The sequence below is a fragment of the Carcharhinus amblyrhynchos genome, chromosome 1, assembly GCF_965287045.1.
Source record: "Carcharhinus amblyrhynchos chromosome 1, sCarAmb.v2.hapA, whole genome shotgun sequence".
Taxonomy (NCBI): Eukaryota; Metazoa; Chordata; class Chondrichthyes; order Carcharhiniformes; family Carcharhinidae; genus Carcharhinus; species Carcharhinus amblyrhynchos.
In genome coordinates, this window is record NC_137324.1 from 129,681,264 (window position 1) to 129,699,962 (window position 18,699).

Consider the following 18,699-nt stretch of genomic DNA (forward strand, 5'->3'; position numbering starts at 1 on the left):
TGTGTAAAAAAAATAAAATTTACCCCTCACATCTCTTTTGAACTTCCCCCTCTCACCTTAAATGCATTCCCTCTGGTATGAGACATTTCGACTCTGGGAATCAGATTCTGACAGACTGTCAAACTTTCTGACAGAATGTCAAATCTGTCTATCTCCTTCATAATTTTATGGACTTCTATCGGGTCTCCTTTCAGCCTCCTCTGCTCCAGAGAAAATGACCCTAGTTTGCCCAAACTTTCCTTATAGCTAACACCCTCTAATCCAGGCAGCATCCTGTAAACTTCTTCTGCACCCTCTCCAAAGCTTCCATATCCTTTCTGTATTGTGGCCAGAACTGAACGCAGTACTCTAATTGTGGCCTAACCAAAGTTTTGTAAAGCTGCAACATGAACTCTTGTATTCAGTGCCCCAACCAATAAAGGCAAGCTTGCCATATGCCTTCTTTACCATCCTATCTACTTATGTTGTCATTTGCAGAGAACCGTGGACTTGAATCCCAAGATTCCTCTGCACATCAGTGGGTCCTGCCATTAACTGTATGCTTACCCTTAACATTTGATTAAAGTGCAGCACCTCACACTTGCCCAGATTAAATTCCATCTGCCATTTCTCCACCAGTATCTGCAACTGATTTGTATCCTTTGACAACCTTCTATACTATCCTAAACTCCATCTATGTTTGTGTCGTTTGCAAACTCACTAACTCACCCATCTACGTTTTATCCAACATCCAGTTCTCTTGCAATGAAAGCCAACGTACCATTTGCCTTGCTAACTGCTTGCTGTACCTGTGTGCATGATTTCCGTGACTGGCGTACTGTGGCACCCAGGTCTCTTTTTACATGAACATTCCTCAATCTATCAATCTATTACCATTTAAGTAATACTTTGCCTTTCTGTTTCTCTGCCTGAAGTGGATAACTTCTGCCATGCCTACTCATCATTGGGAGGATTTTTCCCATGTTTTTTCAGTGTCAGCCTCTGAGTGAATACTAGTGCACATTTCTCCACCTACATAGCCAAGTTTTTAGACCAGATTTTCAGACATTCTGGGAAAAAGTGTGAAATTGTCCACTTCAGGCAGAAAATCAGAATGGCAGAGTATTACTTAAATGGTGATAGATTGGGAAATGTCAATGTAAAAAGAGACCTGAGTGCCACATATACCAGTCACTGAAGGCATGCATGCGGGTACAGCAAGCAGTTAGGAAGGCAAATGGTATGTTGGCCTTCATTGCAAGAGGATTGGAATAAGGAGCAAGGATGTCTTACTGCAGGACCTTGGTAAAACTGCACCTGGAATATTCTATGCAATTTTGGCCTCCTTCTCTAAGAAAGGACGCACTTGCTGTGGAGGGGAGTGCAACAAAGGTTCACCTGACTGATTCCTGGGATGGCAGCAATGCCATATAAGGAGAGATTGTGTTCACTGAGCTTGGATTGGGTTGACTGAGCTTGTGTTCACAGGGATTTTAAAAAATGAGGGGCTCCAATTGCAACGTTTGAAATTCTACCAACATTTGACAGAATGGATGCAGGGATGTTGTTTCTTCTGGCTGGGGAGAGGTATAAAACAAGGGGTCACAGTCTCAGAATACAGGATAGGGCATTTGGAACTGAGATGAGGAGAAACTTTTTCACTCAGATGGTGGTGATCCTATGAAATTGTCTACCACAGAACGCTGTGGAGGCCAAGTCTGTGAATATATTTAAGAAGGAAATTGATAGATTTCTAGATTGTAAAGGCGTCCAGGGATATAGGGAGAGTGCATGAGTCTGGCATTGAGGTAGAGGATCAGCCTGCACATCAGCCATTATGGAATTCAACAAATATGGTACCGGAGCCATCACACCTCCTAACCTCTAAATCCGCTGGCTCACTGTTTAAAATAAAAAGGAAATTTTCTATTCCCCTCACCCCAGATACCAGATGACAGGTTACAGCATGTGGTTAGTATAGTTCCGAGTAAGAGAAAAAAGTGTCCAGGGAAGTTGAAAGAGAGACAGTTCAAATTATTCAATTATTTTTAATTAGAGCCACAACAAACCTTTGAAGTGAAATGGATTTGTGCTGGGAACTTTGCTGGATATTGTACTTCCTAGGAAGTTGCAGTATTTATAATAAAAATTGTGAAGCCATGCAATTTGAAAGTCCTTACTAAATGTGCAGAAGGTTGCAGAAGAACCATCCTACAGCTTAATACTTAAGATTTGAACATTGCCATGTCTACATTTCCATGTTTCTAATGCGTTCAAATCTTCTGGTACCCAGAATTTGACACTGCTCCAGTTCGGGCTGAATCAATGGGCTACATGGTTTAATGGAAGTTCATTGCTTTTATAATCATACACACCTGTTGGTCTCTGCAAACTGAAAGAACTGGACTTAATATTTTATGTCATATGACCTATCATCCAAGTATGTCTTTTGCCTGTTTTCTAGGCAGAAACTGGATGCACAAAGATCCGTTTTGAGGAACTAAACATGCATGCCTGAACAGCATTGGGGGGAAAAAATTTCATGCCATGTTAGTTTGGGTGCTGTAGAATTGGCCCTGGTGGCTGTCTAAAACAGATAGAAGGCTTCCTATATATATCAATAAAGGGCCTAATGAAGCGTTTATTTTTGAATCTCTTTTCTGGCTTGCAGTGACTGGAGTAAGCCTTGGGCCTTTTTCTCTGAGGAGCTATCAGTTGTTCACCTCAGCAGCGGCCACAACAAAAAAAAATGTTTTCTTTTCAAATTTAATATTGAGCAAGTGCTGCTTCGGCGCTTCAGAATTTTCTGGTCCTGCTGATAACCTGTGATTAACTTTCTTTAAAATATTCTTCCTCCTTCTAGGACTATCAGAAACATGGCAGCATGCGATGTAAGCAGCCTGAAATTAATCCTTTTGAAATGGGCAAGCTGCTTCTGGCAGATGATGTAAATCCTTATGTATCAGTTTCGAAGCCTCTGCCTTTTGATTGGGATGCACGTTGTCTGGCTCTATTGGCTCTGTTCCTGAAAGTAGGCTATAACCAATTACTATCCCAGGACCTCCATTTCAAATAGTTAACCTGACTCTCCTTTGCCTTTGGATATCCACCCCAAGCCACAATCCCGACCTGCTGTTAAAAAAAATGGAGGACATATTGCTTAGAAGCTAATATTGAGACTTGGTGAAATACAATAGGAAAATATCTTTCTTTGAAAATTGGTCATAAATAAAAAATATTTTGCACATATATGTCAATGTGTTATGACTCTTTGTTTTTGCTTGCAGGTGAGATTGTAGTAAAAGATTCCAAGTTTCTGGATTATGAAGTCAGAACTGAGATGCATTTGGTATTGTTGGCAGAAAGTAACCACCAGATAGCATGCAGCCAGTTAACAATTATAATTGAAGATGTAAATGATAACCAACCACGTTTTCAACAGAATCATTATAAGACATCAATGTGGGAAGGCCAAACCCATAATACATATGTCATGCAGGTAAGGCTTATCTCAGAATCATACATGACCAGAGAGATATTATCAAACAGTGGAACAGGTACAGTATTCTTAGCAAATTTACAATAAAGTTGACAATTAAAAAACTCTGTTCAGGCATTCACAAAGGTAACTTAAATTAGAGACTATGGAACTCGAGGTAAGCAACTTAATAAGTCTAAAATGCCAGTGGCTGAATTAGAAATAGGAGTGAAAAGACTGGAAAATTTGTTTGAGATTGAGAAAACAGTAATACATTTATACTCAAATTATGCTAAACTGGCCTTTGCATCTTCATGGGGGTTGTCCCTATCTCCGACAGTTAACTTTTAAACAAGGATCAATGCAATCAGTCTCCATATCCCATCCTGGAAAAAAGACACTGAAAATTGCCACATCACTCCTTATACCAGTTCTCTGAAGGCTTTGTTAACCTCTACCGAAATTATAGCAGGAGACCAGAAGGAATCCTGCAGAAAGCCAGAACCCTGGATTCATGAACCAGTGGATATGAAACAAGAAAATGCAATTTAGAGACATTAAAGTACCACAAAGGCAAATTAATAATATTGCCAAGAAGTATTTTTATGCTGCCAATGGGGTTGTTATTGCATTAGATTATTGGCATAAATTAGAAATAGGGTAGATAATTCAACATTTGGATAATGGTGCATCAGGTAGCCATTCTGCATCTCTCCTCATCTTCATTTCCATTGATCGCAATGGGAGAAGGGTATATAATGCATGTCCTATCCAGAATATTACTTTGCAAGTTAAATTGTAAGAATGTAGATTGAAATTAGTAAAAGATCATTTCAGGTGGAAGTGAAAACTCTGAAATCGCTTTAAAAAAAAAACAATTATATTCAGAAGTGGGGAATTTCCATCCTACCTTTCCTCTCCAAAAATTGTCACCTCCCCAAATTCTTGCCCATCTCTCCTGGAACTCAATCTTTGAATCCATCCAATTAGGTTGCCACAGTGCCCCGCCACAATATTGAAACGGCTCTTATAAAAATTATTAATCATATCTTAAGTGACTGTGACAAAGGCAACTATCCTCCTTGTCCTTCTTGACTTTTTTGCAGCGTTTCACATAGTTGATCAAGTTATCTTCCTTGAAAGCATCTCCAATGTTGTCCAACTGCGTAGGACTGCCCCACCTGGTTCCATTCTTATTTAAGTAATTGTATCCAGAGAATATCCATCAATGGCTTCTTTTCCTATTGCTGTACAGTTACATCTGGTGTCACCCAAGGATCTATCCTCGACACCTTCCACGTTCGCGTTGGTGACAACATCCAAAAAGACCTCAGTTTCCACATTTACATTGACAGCAGCCAATTTTCCCTCACTAGCATTTCTCTCTACCCCTCCACTGCCTCTAAATTGCCCATCTGTTTGATCAACATCCAGTACTGGATGAAGAGAAATGTCTTTCAACTAAATATTGGGAAAACTGAAGCTATTTGGACGATCTTCTAGTTCTTTACGTCAGTGAGAGTTTCTAGTCTCGCTGACATCGTACCTCTGCCATGTGTTACCTGGCAGTGTGGGGTGGGATTAATGGGAAATCCCATTGACAGCGATGTAACCAGAAAATCCTGCTGCCGGTCAACAGCATGCTGTCTCTCTCCTGCCACCAACAAAACCACAGGGAGGTGAGAGAATCCCAGCAACTGTCTTCAATCTGTGCTACAAACTCTGCCTCCTTCCTATCATTCCATCTCCCTGGCCACTGGGATGGCCAGTTTGAAACTGAATCAGACGCTTTGCAACCTTCGTATTGCATATTACCCCAAAATGAGTTTTCAACCATATCCCCGTCGTCGTGAAGACTACCTATTCTGGAAATCGTACATTTGCTCTGAAATAATATTCTGCACATCATCTGTCTCCACCTGTGCCTCAGCTCTTCTGCTGCTGAAATCCTCATCCATATCTTTAAGAACATAAGAAATAGGAGCAGGAGTAGGCCATCTAGCCCTTCGAGCCTACCCCGCCATTCAGCAAGATCATGGCTGATCTGAAGTGGATCAGTTCCACTTTCCCGCTTTCTCTCCATAACCCTTAATTCCCTTGTCTATCAGAAACCTATCTACCCATGACTTAAATATATTCAGCGAGGTAGCCTCCACCACTTCAATGGGCAGAGAATTCCAGAGACTCACCACCCTTTGAGTGAAGAAGTTCCTCCTTAACTCTGATCTAAACTGTCCCCCCCGCTTTATTTTGAGGCTGTGCCCTCTAGTTCTGCTATCCTTTCTAAGTGGGAAGAATCTCTCTACCTCTACCCTATCTAGCCCCTTCATTATCTTATATGTCTCTATAAGACCCCCCCCTCAGCGTTTTAAACTCCGAGTACAGACCCAGTCTATTCAATCTCTCCTCATAGGCTAGCACCCTCATCTCTGGTATCAGCCTAGTGAACCTTCTCTGCACTCCCCCCAAGGCCAATATATCCTTTCGCAAATGTGGCGACCAAAACTGCACACAGTACTCCAGTTGCGGCCTCACCAGTGCCCTGTGCAGTTGCAGCAAGACCTCCTTGCTTTTATATTCTATCCCCCTCACTATGAAAGCCAACATTCCATTCGCTGTCTTGATCACCTGCTGCACCTGCAGACTGGGTTTTTGTGATTCGTGCACAAGGACCCCCAGGTCCCTCTGCACCATAGCATGCTGCAGCTTTTCGCTCTTTAAATAATAATCCCTCCTACTATTATTTCTACCAAAGTGGATAACCTCACATTTGCTAACACTATATTCCATCTGCCAGGTCCTCGCCCACTCACTCAGCCTATCCAGATCTCTCTGCAGACTTTCTGCACCTTCCACGCAATTTGCTTTTCCGCTCATCTTCGTGTCATCAGTAAATTTTGTTACCCTACACTCAGCCCCCTCCCCCAGATCGTCTATGTAAATGGTAAACAGTTGAGGCCCCAGCACCAATCCCTGCAGCACTCCACCAGTCACCAACTGCCAACCAGAATAGCACCCATTGATTCTAACTCTCTGCTTCCTATTAGACAACCAATCCTCTGTCCATGCTAACACCTTACCCCCAACTCCGTGCACCCTAACCTTTTGTAGCAACCTTTTGTGAGGCACCTTATCAAATGCCTTCTGGAAATCTAAAAACACCACATCCACCAGTTCCCCTCTGGCTACCGCACTAGTCATGATGTGGGTATGCCGGCGCTGGACTGGCGTAAACACAGTAAAAAGTCTGACAACACCAGGTTTTAGTCCAACCTGTTTATTTGATAATATACTCACAAGCTTTCGAGGGACACCCTCTTCGTCAGGTGAACTCTCCATTCACCTGACGAAGAGGGTGTCCCTCGAAAGCTTGTGAGTATATTATCAAATAAATAGGTTGGACTAAAACCTGGTGTTGTCAGACTTTTTACCGCACTAGTCACATCCTTGTAGAAATCCAATAAATTCGTTAAACGCGTCTTCCCCTTCACAAATCCGTGCTGCATCTGCTTGATCAAACCGTTCTTTTCTAGGTGCCTCGTTATTTCTTCTTTGATGACGGATTCAAGCATTTTTCCAACTACGGACATTAAACTAACCAGCTTATAATTCCCTGCCTTTTGTCTGCTACCTTTTTTAAACAACGGCGTAACATTAGCCGTTTTCCAATCTTCCAGCACTTCCCAGAGTCCAGTGAATTTTGATAAATAATTACTAAGGCATCCGCTATCACTTCTGCCATTTCTTTCAGATCCCTGGGATGCATTCCATCCGGTCTCGGGGACTTGTCTATCTTCAGTCCCATTAGTCTATCAAATGCTACCTCTCCAGTGACAGTAATTGCATTAAGGACCACATCTCCTACCATCCTTCTATCTTTAATATTCGGTATATATCTTTGTTACCCCAGACTTGACTATTCAAATGCACTCCTAGACAATCGCTCACATTTTACCCTCTTATATTCTTGAGGTCATCCAAAACTCTGCTGGTCACATAATTCACTACTCAACAATACTGTTTCATTTATCTGTATGGACTCCTGGTTAAGCAATGTCTTGAATTTAAATTCTTCACCTTGTTTTCAAACTCCCCCATAGCCTTGCCATTCCCTATCTCTGTAATCACTTCTAGACCTATAACCCTCTGAAATATCGCACTCCTCAAAATCAGGGCGGCACAAGAGGCCTGAATTAAATTGCTTTATCATTGGCGGCCATGCCCTCGGCAGCATGGGTTGTAAGCTGTAGAATTACCCCCTAAGCTTTTCTAGCGTCTTCCTCACATTTCCCCCTAAAGTAACTCCTTTAAAATATAAATCTTTCATTAAACTTTTGATCATCTGTCCTGATATCTGCTTCCATGGCTCAGTGTTATGTTTTGTTTTATAATGTCTCTATGGGATGATTTATTACATTAAAATAATTACAAGTTATTGTTATCATGCCCTTGTAATACACATTGGAACAGAAAATGAGCAATAAATGCATGTTGATTAATAAATGAGAATGGGAAAGGCTTTGTCTGGAATCTTCTGGCTGTTCACACTGGTGGGATCTCCTGGTCCTTCTAACGATGCACCCCTGCTGTGAGTTTCCCAGTGGGGTGGCATGCAGTCAATGGGAAGTCCCACTGATAGAAGCAGGACCAGAAACGCCTATCACTGGCACATAGCTCAGCGTCTCCCGCTGCAAGAAACGCACTACGGGGAGACCAGAAAATCCCTGCTTTGTCTACAGTTTTCGACAGTTGACCAAAAGAAATCAATATAAAGCTGATACCAATAAATTAATAAAATATTTGAATAAATCCTTGCTGATTATCTACTATTAACAGGTTTTTGCCTCTGATGCTGACTGTGGGCTTAATGGGCAAATTGAATATTCCATAATATCTGGAAACCAAAACGAAGCTTTCACTATTGATTCAACTCGAGGGATTCTTACAACTAATGCTATTTTAGATCGAGAAGTTATTTCCTCCTACAGGTTTGTGTTGGTTTCTTGTGCAATGTCATTCTGTAGTTAAAATTCTTACGTTTAGCATTTGTGCATAACTCATTAAATTAATAGTTTTCATTGTTCTCCGGAGCAGTGTACCTGATGGCCTTGGTGAGTGTTGGATTTACTTTAAAACGCTTTCTGTCTACATTTCTGGTTCGTGGGGTTTCTGTCAGTGCTTTTTACTTCCGTACCAGAAGTTAGGCGAGGGACTAGTCGGGAAGGGAGAGCGGGGGATATAAAAAGAAGGTAGTGATAGACAGTGGGCAGCGTCGGGAGCGGGCAGCGGAGTGAGTGGGAGCTGAGTGAGAGTTATAAGGGCTTTGGCTCACTGCGCTTAGGCGAGAGCAGGCTTAGATGAGGTGAGTTGCAGTTTCTATCTTTCCCGTGTTGCATTTCAGCAATACAAACCCAGGTGAGGTTGGGACATGGGGAGGAACGTTAGCTGTGTTAGGTGCCACATGTGGGAGCTCATGGAGGCATCACGTCTCCCGAAGACCCACATCTGCGTCAAGTGTTTAGAGCTGCAGCTCTTGAGGGCCTGGGTCAGGCAACTAGAGGTGCGTTTAGAGGATGCATTTCTGGCCAGGGAGAATGAGGAGTTAATGGCTAGAAACCATGAACAAGTGGAGATCCCAGGGGCTGAGGAGCAGGATGGGTGGACAACTGTTAAGAGGAAGAAGAAGAATAGTCCTGGTTCAAAGACCACTCCAGTGGCCCCCAAAAGTTCATCGACAGGGGTACAAAAGATAGACAGGAGGGCCAGAATGACTCAGAGGGAAGGAAGGGGGCTGGCAGTGTGATAGTGGTGGGGGATGGGAGGGTCAAAGGGATTGACAGGAGGTTCTGTGGGCAGAAGCGTGACTCCAGGATGGTAGTCTGCCTCCCTGGAGCAGGGGTACAGGACATATCGGAGAGGATAGAGGGAGTTTTGAAAGGGGAGGGGACCCAGGCAGAAGTAATAATACATGTAGGGGAGAGGGACGTAGGAAGGCAGAATAGGGCAGATGTACGCAGGCAATTTAGGGAGTTGGGGTCCAAACTGAAGAGCAGGACCTCCAGGGTGGCATTCTCTGGGCTGCTGCCTAGTACAAGCAGGGCTAGGAATAACGAGATCATGCAGTTGAATACATGGTTGAGGGATTGGTGCAAGGTAGAGGGCTTTACTTTTGTAGACCACTGGGAAGTATTTGTGAGAGAAGGGCAACTGTACAGGAGGGATGGGGAAAATTTGAATGGGAGAGGGACAAATGTCTTAGCAGGGAGATTAGCTGGAGTGTTTAGGCAGGCTTTAAACTAATAGACGGGGGGTGGGGATGAGACCGATAGCTCATTAGACACTGGGGTCGGGAGTGAGTTGGGTGATAGGGTAGGTTTGGGTGAAAGGAAAATTATCGGGGGAAGGAGGTTCTGAGTGGCCCTGGTGCGTTGGACTGTGTCTGTTTCAATGCGAGGAGTGTGACGGGTAAAACGGATGAGCTTAGGGCCTTGATGTTTGTGAGGAAGTTAGATGTGGTGGCAGTAACGGAGACGTGGTTAAGGGAAGGGCAGGACTGGCAGCTGAATGTTCCTGGGTATAAGTGTTTTAGGTGTGACAGAAGAGGGTTGAAGAGAGGTGGTGGGGTGGCACTGTTAGTAAAGGAGCACATCACAGCAGTGCAGAGGGAGGATAATATGGAGGAGTTTAGGGATTGAGTCGCTGTGGGTGGAATTGAGGAATAAAAAGGGAGAGATTACGATGCTAGGGGTATACTATAGGCCACCCAACAGCCCGAGGTCAGTGGAGGAAGGTATTTGCAGAGGCATTTTAGATAGGTGCAGAAAGAATAAGGTGGTTGTAGTGGGTGACTTTAATCTTCCTGGAGTGGATTGCAAGGTGCCTAGAGCTGGGGGTACGGATGGGGAGGAGTTTGTAAAATGTGTGTTGGAAGGGTCCCTGGAGCAGTATGCAACTAGCCCGACTAGGGAGGGGGCTACACTGGATTTAGTGTTGGGTAATGAGCCGGGGCAGGTGGTTGAGGTTGAGGTAGGCGAACATGTGGCTAACAGTGACCACAAGTCCGTCTATTTTAGGATAAAAATGGAAAGGGATGAGTGCTGTCCGAAGGGGAGGGTGCTGAACTGGGGGAAGGCGAGCTATAGCCGGATTAGGAGGGAGCTGAAGGACACTGATTGGGAGGGGTTGTTAGCTGGCAAGTCCACGGTTGGTAAGTGGGAGGCTTTCAAGGGCAAACTGATAATGTAGCAGGAAAGGCATGTGCCGGCAAAGAGGAAGGATGGGAAAGGCAGGATTAGCGAGCCGTGGATTACAGGGGGTATCGAAGACTTGGTCAGGAAGAAGAGGGAGGCATATGTTAGGTCGAAACAACTGGGAACGGAGAGTGCGTTGGAGGAATATAGAGAGAGTAGGAGGAAGCTTAAAAGGGGAGTTAGAAGGGCAAAAAGAGGGCATGAAATGGCTTTGGCTGATAGGATTAAGGAAAATCCAAAGGCATTTTACTCATATTAGGAGCAAATGAGTGGTTAGAGGGAAAATTGGTCCTCTTAGGGACAAAGGAGGGGAGCTATGCATCGAGTCTGAGGGAATGGGGGAGATCCTGAATGAATACTTTGCGTCGGTATTCACGAAGGAGAGAGGTTTGGTGTCGTGTAATGTCTTGGAGGGAGCTGTAGATCAGTGGAAGGAAATATCCATTACGAGGGAGGAAGTGCTAGGGTTTTTAGGTAGCATAAAAACAGATAAAGCTCCGGGGCCTGATGGTATTTATCCCAGGCTGCTTAGGGAGGTGAAAGATGAAATTGCTGGGCCTCTGACGCAAATCTTTGTCTTTTCCTTGGACACAGGTGAGGTCCCAGAGGACTGGAGGGTAGCTAATGTGGTACCGCTGTTTAAAAAGAGTAGTAGGGATAACCCTGGTAATTATAGACCAGTGAGTTTGACGTCAGTGGTAGGAAAATTATTGGAAAAAATTCTTAGGGATAGGATGTATGAGCATTTGGAGAGTTGCGATCTGATTAGGGATGTGCAACATGGCTTTGTTCAGGGGAGGTCTTGTCTTACAAATCTGGTAGAATTTTTTGAGGAGGTGACAAAAACGGTTGACGATGGGCGAGCCGTTGCTGTCATCTATATGGATTTCAGTAAGGCGTTTGACAAAGTCCTTCACGGTAGGCTGGTAGAAAAGGTTAAGGCATATGGAATACAAGGACAGGTAGCTAGATGGATTGAAAACTGGCTGGGCAATAGGAGACAGAGAGTAGTAGTGGAAGGGTCCTTTTCTGGCTGGAGGTCAGTCACCAGTGGTGTGCCGCAGGGCTCAGTACTGGGACCTCTCCTCTTTGTAGTATATATAAACGACTTGGAAGAGGGCGTACATGGTGTGATCACCAAGTTTGCAGATGACACCAAGATGGCAGGATTGGCAGATACTAGGAAGACTGTCAGGTGACACAGCAGGATATAGATAGGTTGGTATATTGGGCAGATAGATGGCAGATGGAATTTAATCCTGACAAATGCAAGGTGATGCATTTTGGAAGGAATAATGTAGGGAGGAGTTACATGATAAAAGGTAGACCGATTAAGAGTATAGAAATACAGAGGGAGCTGAGAGTGCAGGTGCACAAGTCTCTGAAGGTGTCAACACAGGTAGAGAAGGTTGTGAAGAAAGCTTACGGAATGCTAGCCTTTATAGGAAGGGGTGTAGAGTATAAGAGCTGCCGTCTAATGCTTCAGTTGTACAGAACGTTAGTTAGGCTGCATTTGGAGTACTGCGTCCAGTTCTGGTCACCTTACTACCGGAAGGACGTGGAGACCCTGGAGAGGGTGCAGAGGAGGTTTACCAGGATGTTGCCTGGCATGGAAGGACTGAGTTACGAGGAAAGGTTGGAGAAACTGGGGCTCCTCTCCTTAGAAAGACGGAGATTAAGGGGGGATCTGATAGAGGTGTATAAAATAATGAAGGGAATAGATAGAGTCAACAGTGGTAGGCTTTTCCCTAGATTGGGGACAATTACGAGAGGTCACGATCTAAGGGTGAGGGGGGAGAAGTATAATTTGGATACTAGAGGAAGGTTTTTCACGCAGAGGGTCGTGGGGGTATGGAACGCACTTCCAAGTAAGGTGGTGGAGGCAGGCACGTTGGACTTGTTTATGGTTTATTTAGATAGACACATGAGCGAAACGGATGGAGGGTTACAGTACACGGTATTAAAAAGGGTCAGAGCCTCGGGATGACACTGGAAATGTAGTATTACATGTTAACGCTTTGTCCCTTTTAATCCACAGGTGTCGGTCCACGTTGTTGTCAAATGAGGGGCATGCACACGGTGGGTCGTGCATGGGCTGCTCTTGGAGGTTTCGAGAGTGGCCTAGTACTTCGTGTCGTTGTGTGTGCTTAATCCTGGACCAGCAGACAACGGCTCAGTGACTATCACTGCTAGCTGTGCAGATACATAGATTTGGGCCTATGTCTGTGGGAGTTTGCGCATTCTCCCTGTGGTTGCGTGGGTTTCCTCTGGGTGCTCTGGTTTCCTCCCACATCCCAAAGATGTGCTTTTAGGCTGATTGGTGTACCAAATTGACCCTACACTATTCTCCCCTGAATCTGGCTACATTAGGGGTACCATTCACATACACACGGGGCAGGGTAGGTATAGGAAAATGCTTTGTTGAAATGGCGGTGCGGGCTCCTTGGGCCGAAGGGCCTGTTTCCCATGCTGGGTTGTTCTTTGTTCTTTGTTTGTTTTCACTGCTTGGATGTATAGTAAATGGAAATTAAAATTAGAAGAGTTAAATAATTGAATGGGTGATCTTCTCCACTGGTTTACCACACAAGTAGTGAAGGTAGAAGTTAGCCTCTGAATTATATTACCTGAATCATATCACCTAAGTGTATGTAATGTCAAACATCATCAATTATCACTTTAGTTATTGGCTTAAGCCTGTTCCATGTCAGCTATGTTGATTTGTTCAAATATCCAGACAGGTAAGGAAAGCAGTCATGACCAGTTATGTAATAATTACAGCATATTCAGTCCAACAGGTCCTCCTGAGCCACCTCCCTGTCAACATATCCTTCTATTCCTTTGTCCTTTCTGTGATTGTCTAGCAAGGGCCTTGGTGATACTATACATGGAATATTGTGTACAGTTTTCATTATCTTGTCTGAGGAATAATGTTCTTGCTCTGAAAGGAATGCAGAGAACGTTTATCAGACTGATTCCTGGGAGGGCAGAACTGATGTATAAGGAGAGATTGAATCAGTTAGGATTGTATTTACTGGAGTTCAGGTGAAGGAGGAGTGTGTTGGTTGGTGGGGGGGGTGGTCGTGGGGGAGTCTCTATAAAATTTTCACGGGACTAGACAGGGTGGGCTGACTAGAACCAGGGCTCACAGTCTAAGGATACAAGCTGGACTGTGGTACAGAGATGAGGAAAAGTTTCTTCACCCAATGAGTGGTCAGCTTGTGAAATTCACCAGCATACAAAGTATTTGAGGCTAAAACATTTTTGACGCGATTTTTCCAGCCCGCTGTGCTGCCTGCGTAGCGCAGCAGGCTGGGAAATGTCAGTGGGGGGCCCGTAGCAAGAGTCACAACTGGCATCCAGCTGATCACGAGGTCAGGGGCAGGGGGCTGTCTGTGCCATCCTGACACTAGGCATCAAGCAGTGCCAATGGGGCACAGCCTACTTGGGGTCTGTCGGTGGGGTGGGGAGGTAGATCTGCTGTGCACTCTGCATTAGCGATTGCTGGGGGAAGGGGGAGGATGACGAGGGCTGGCCAGGGTGAAGAAGTTGGCGATTGGTAGAACGGCAATCTCCCTGCTGACAGATCAGTGCATGTGCAGTGGCTCTTCTGCACACTGATGCTGACCTCTCGGATAGGAATAGCGACCCACTCCCAATTGGTGTGAAAACACCAGCGGCACTAGAAATCCATTCCACTATGACACCCAGAAAACAAGTGGGAAAATGTCCCGTTTTCCCGCCTGTTGGCCACTTAGATTTGCTTTTTGGAAAATCACTTCCTGTATGTTTTCAAGAAGCAATTAGATATAGCTCTTGGAGCGAAGGAGGTCAAAGAACATGGGGAGAAGGCAGATTCAGGCTATTGAATTCGTTGATCAGCCATGATTGCAATGAATGGCAGAGCAGGCTCACAAGGCGAAATGATCTCCTCTTGCTCCTATTTTCTTATTTCCTGTGAAAACATCTATACCAGCTGCCTCAACTCCGCAATATTTTCATCAGTCCCTGGGTAAAGAAGTTTCTCATGGACTTATTAATGACTATCTTATGTTATAGTCCCCAAGTCTCCCTGAAGTGCAAACATCTTCTCTAAGTCCACCCTAAGTCAGTTTCAGAATCTTGGAGATTCTATCAGATCCTGCCTCAATTCTTTTCTTTCCAAGGAGGTGGTGGGAATTTCAAAATGATGGACAGGAACCTAAAAGCAACAATTAATAATCATTCTGTAGCATCCTGATCCAAAACCACATTCATTTATACAAACAGAAATGAACTGTTCACACTTATTTTCTTGGTGCCTGTTTTGCAGGTGCCTTTGCCAGTTCACATGCCACTTTACAGGGCTCTCCCAATGGCTACTGCATGACTAGTGGAAGGCTGTTGACATTTACTAGGGCAGAGTGCAAATGGCTTTCCAAGGTGCCCTGGAGCAGCTCTGAGTTCTTGGCTTTTGGCTGCATTACCTTGGTATTAACAATGGAAGTCTGAACTGGTTGGCTGAGAGACAACAGCAATGTAGCAGTGATAGAAGCACGAATGCTATTCGCCATTGATGTTAAGCTCCCAAACTCACCTGGCCACCCTCTCAAAATCTTTTTTTCTTCTCTAAGACATCACAGTAAAGGAGAGAGTAAGGAAAGTTGGATGGGGGCATACCCACTCTGCACACCAAGTGGAGGTATGAACTTTCAGGCGAGCTGGAATTCAGAGAGCTGCTGGCTCCCACAAAAAAAAAGCTGACCCCCTCCAGGCAGATGTCGATCTTCTGGTCAAGCTCATCCTGTCACTACTACAGATGTAAAAGCAAAGCCATGCTTTTCAGGAGGGTGTGTCCAGAATATTCCTGCAACTGCATGGCCATCTGGAGGAGTCCAGAAGCCTTCTTTTGCAGGGTTGATACTGGCAGTGCGTTCAATTCTGGCTATTACTGAAAGAGTGCAGCCATAGTGAAGAGCCTGGGACAAGAGGTCCGAGCAGTGCCTGACAACTTGCAAGGCCTGGCTCAATCTGTGCTATCCATTGCTGAGAACCAAGACAGCAGGTTCAGGTTTCTCATGGACATGTCAAAGGCCCAGATGGCCATTGTAGTGGCTCTCCAGGGCTTGGTCCAGTCACACGGGACCATGGCTGTGGCCCCCGACAACATTTTCCAACTATGAGAGGACTTCCAGGACTGGCATTGCCAGATGATGTTAAGGCATCTGGAACTGATTCCAATTGCCTCTCTGTCCCATGGAGTGGGAGAAGGAAGGGCTAGAGCACTGGCTTTCCAACAGGGAGACTCTGACATTTTCATGGCCTAGTAAATATCCCCCACTCCCCCTTCTTGAAAGCGACACATTTAGTGGGAATTGGGAAGAACAAAGTAACACAGTGTCACCAATGACACGTGAGGATGCGGCGGCACGGGCTCGTTGGGCCGAAGGGCCTGTTTCCCATGCTGGGTTGTTCTTTGTTCTTTGTATGAAACTTGATGGGCTCCTCCAGAGGATGCCCCCCAAAGACATCACAGGCCAGATATATCTTTATCCTTTCCATTTAGTACACCAGCTCTAACCAAATTATGATCACTACCATAAAAATGATATCATCGTGTATCTACCCAGCCTTATCTTCTAAAACTAAGTCCATGTTGTCCATTTCTTATTGGACTTGCTAATTTCGGCATATGAATGATTAAACATGGAATTCTGGAACTTATTAGCCTGTTCATCCAGAAGCTGTGCTGTACCAGTACCTTTCAGAGAGACTTGGCATTGAAGTACTTAAAAAAAAAAGTGAGGGACTTTGAGGAGGTTGAGGTGCATCCTCCACTCAACACTTCTGACTGCAAAAGGATTGCTTTTATTAATTGTAGTATTAATAGGTAGCTGGAAGGCCCCAGTATTCTCACCTGCAATAGTCAAGGATGCTTCATTGATCACCAAAATTTGCAAATTGTGAAATCTTTGGAAAAGCACCTCTGTTTTGCTGCATTTTCCTAGAGCAGTGTTTTCTTCATTGACAGTGAAGAAAAGAACAAACCAGGAGTTACTATTAATAGCAGTACCCAATGAATGCAATTGAAGGTGACTTGGGGAAACATGAAATTGCTTAAGGACAAGGGGGTACAGCTGTCAAAGATGAATATGTAGTGATGTCAGGAGGTGTGTAAAAACAGAACTATGGGTGAGATAAGTGGGTGTGAGGAGTGATGTTGTGGCATAGGCTTGACCTGGTAGATTGATGTGGAAATAGAGCAAGAAGTGGTGATGATGTGCACAACAGGACGCAGGCGAGTGCACAACTGTACTTATTTTCCTAACATGGTTAGGTCATTAGGATGTTTCGGGGTGAGGTACAATGCTCCTTCTGCTGATCTTCTCTGTGACATTCATACATGATTTCTTTGTGGCAGCAGCAGATTATTTTTATTCATTCACAGCGTGTGGATGTCACTGGCTAGATCACCACTTGCTACTCAAGCCTGCTCTTGTAGTTATGGTACATATAGAGCTGGTCCAGTTCAGTTTCTGGTCAATGGTACTCCCCAGGATGGTGCAAGTGGGGGATTCAGCAATGGTAATACCATTGAATGTCAAGGAGAGATGGTTAGACCCCCCCTTGATGGAATTAGTCATTTCCTTGGCACTCATGCGGTGTGTATGTTACTTGCCACTTATCAGTCCAAGCCTGGATATTGTCCAGGTCTCGTTGCACATGAATATAAACTGCTTTACGAACATAGAAGATAGGAGCAGGAAGAGGCCATTTGGCACTTCGAGCCTACTCTGCCATTCATCACGATCATGGCTGATCGTCCAACTCAATAGCCTAATCCTCCTCTCTCCCCATAATTTTTGATCCCATTTACCCCAAGTGCCATATCTAGCCATCTGTTGAATAGATTTGCTGTTTTGGCATCAACTACTTCCTGTGATAATGAATTCACTTCCTCACCACTCATTGCGTGAAGAAGTATCTCCTCATCTCTGTCTTAAATGGTCTATCTGAATCTTCAGACTGTGACCCCTGATTCTGGACACGCCCACCAATGGGAACATTCGTCCTGCATCTATCCTGTCTAGTCCTGTTACAATTTTATAAGTCTCTATGAGATCCTCACTCATTTGCCTAATCTCCAGTGAAAACAATCCTAACCTAGTCACTCTCTCCTCATATATCAGTCCTGCCATCGCTGGAATCGTCCTGGAAAACCTTCTCTCCCCCGAGGGCAAGAACATTCTTCCTCAGAAAAGGAGACCAAAACTCAACATAGTACTGTACTTGTGGCCTCACTAAGGCTCTATATAATTGCAACAGTACATCCCTGCTCCTGTACTCGCAATGAAGGCTGACATACCAGTTGCCTTCTTTACCGCCTGCTGCACTGCGTGCCTACTTTGTGCACACTCCTGTCTCTCAATTTACAGCCATTCGGGTAGAAATGTGCCTTCTTATTTTTGATTCCAAAGTAAATAACCTCTTATTTATCCAAATTATACTGCATCTGCCATTGATTTGCCCACTCACCCAACAAGTCCGGAAGGATGTCGGCATCCTTGTCACAGTTCACCCTCCCACCCAACGTGGTATCATCTGCAAACTTTGAGATGTTACATTTTGTTCCCTCATCTAAATCATTAATATATATTTTGAATAGATGGGGTCCCAACACCAATCCCTGTGCCACACCACTAGCTAGTGCCTGCCAATTTGAAAAGGACCCATTAATTCCTACTCTTTGTTTCCTGTCTGCCAACCAGCTTCCTATCCATCTCAATACACTTCCTCTAATCCCAAGCGCTTTATTCTTGCACGATAATGTCATATACAGGACTTTGTCAAATGCTTTCTGAAAGTCAAAATATACTACATTGACTGCCCCCACCCCTCGCCCCATCAACACTATTAGTTACATCCGAGGGGCCATTTCTGAGGTAGGGTGTCTCTCTCCCAACTCCTCAGTGTGTGAGATTGCGTCAAAGCTGTAAATGTATACAGTTTCTCCTT

At 44.5% G+C, this 18,699-nt stretch overlaps 1 protein-coding gene across 1 annotated transcript in view; it reads left to right on the forward strand.

Annotated features, from left to right (window-relative positions):
* Nucleotides 1-18,699, forward strand: part of dchs2 (dachsous cadherin-related 2) — a 94,839-nt gene that overhangs the window by 64,664 nt on the left and 11,476 nt on the right. Inside the window, exons 13-14 of the mRNA XM_080186033.1 lie at nt 3,267-3,478; nt 8,294-8,445. Coding sequence (XP_080042159.1) covers nt 3,267-3,478; nt 8,294-8,445 — 364 coding nt within the window. The remainder of the gene's footprint in view (nt 1-3,266; nt 3,479-8,293; nt 8,446-18,699) is intronic.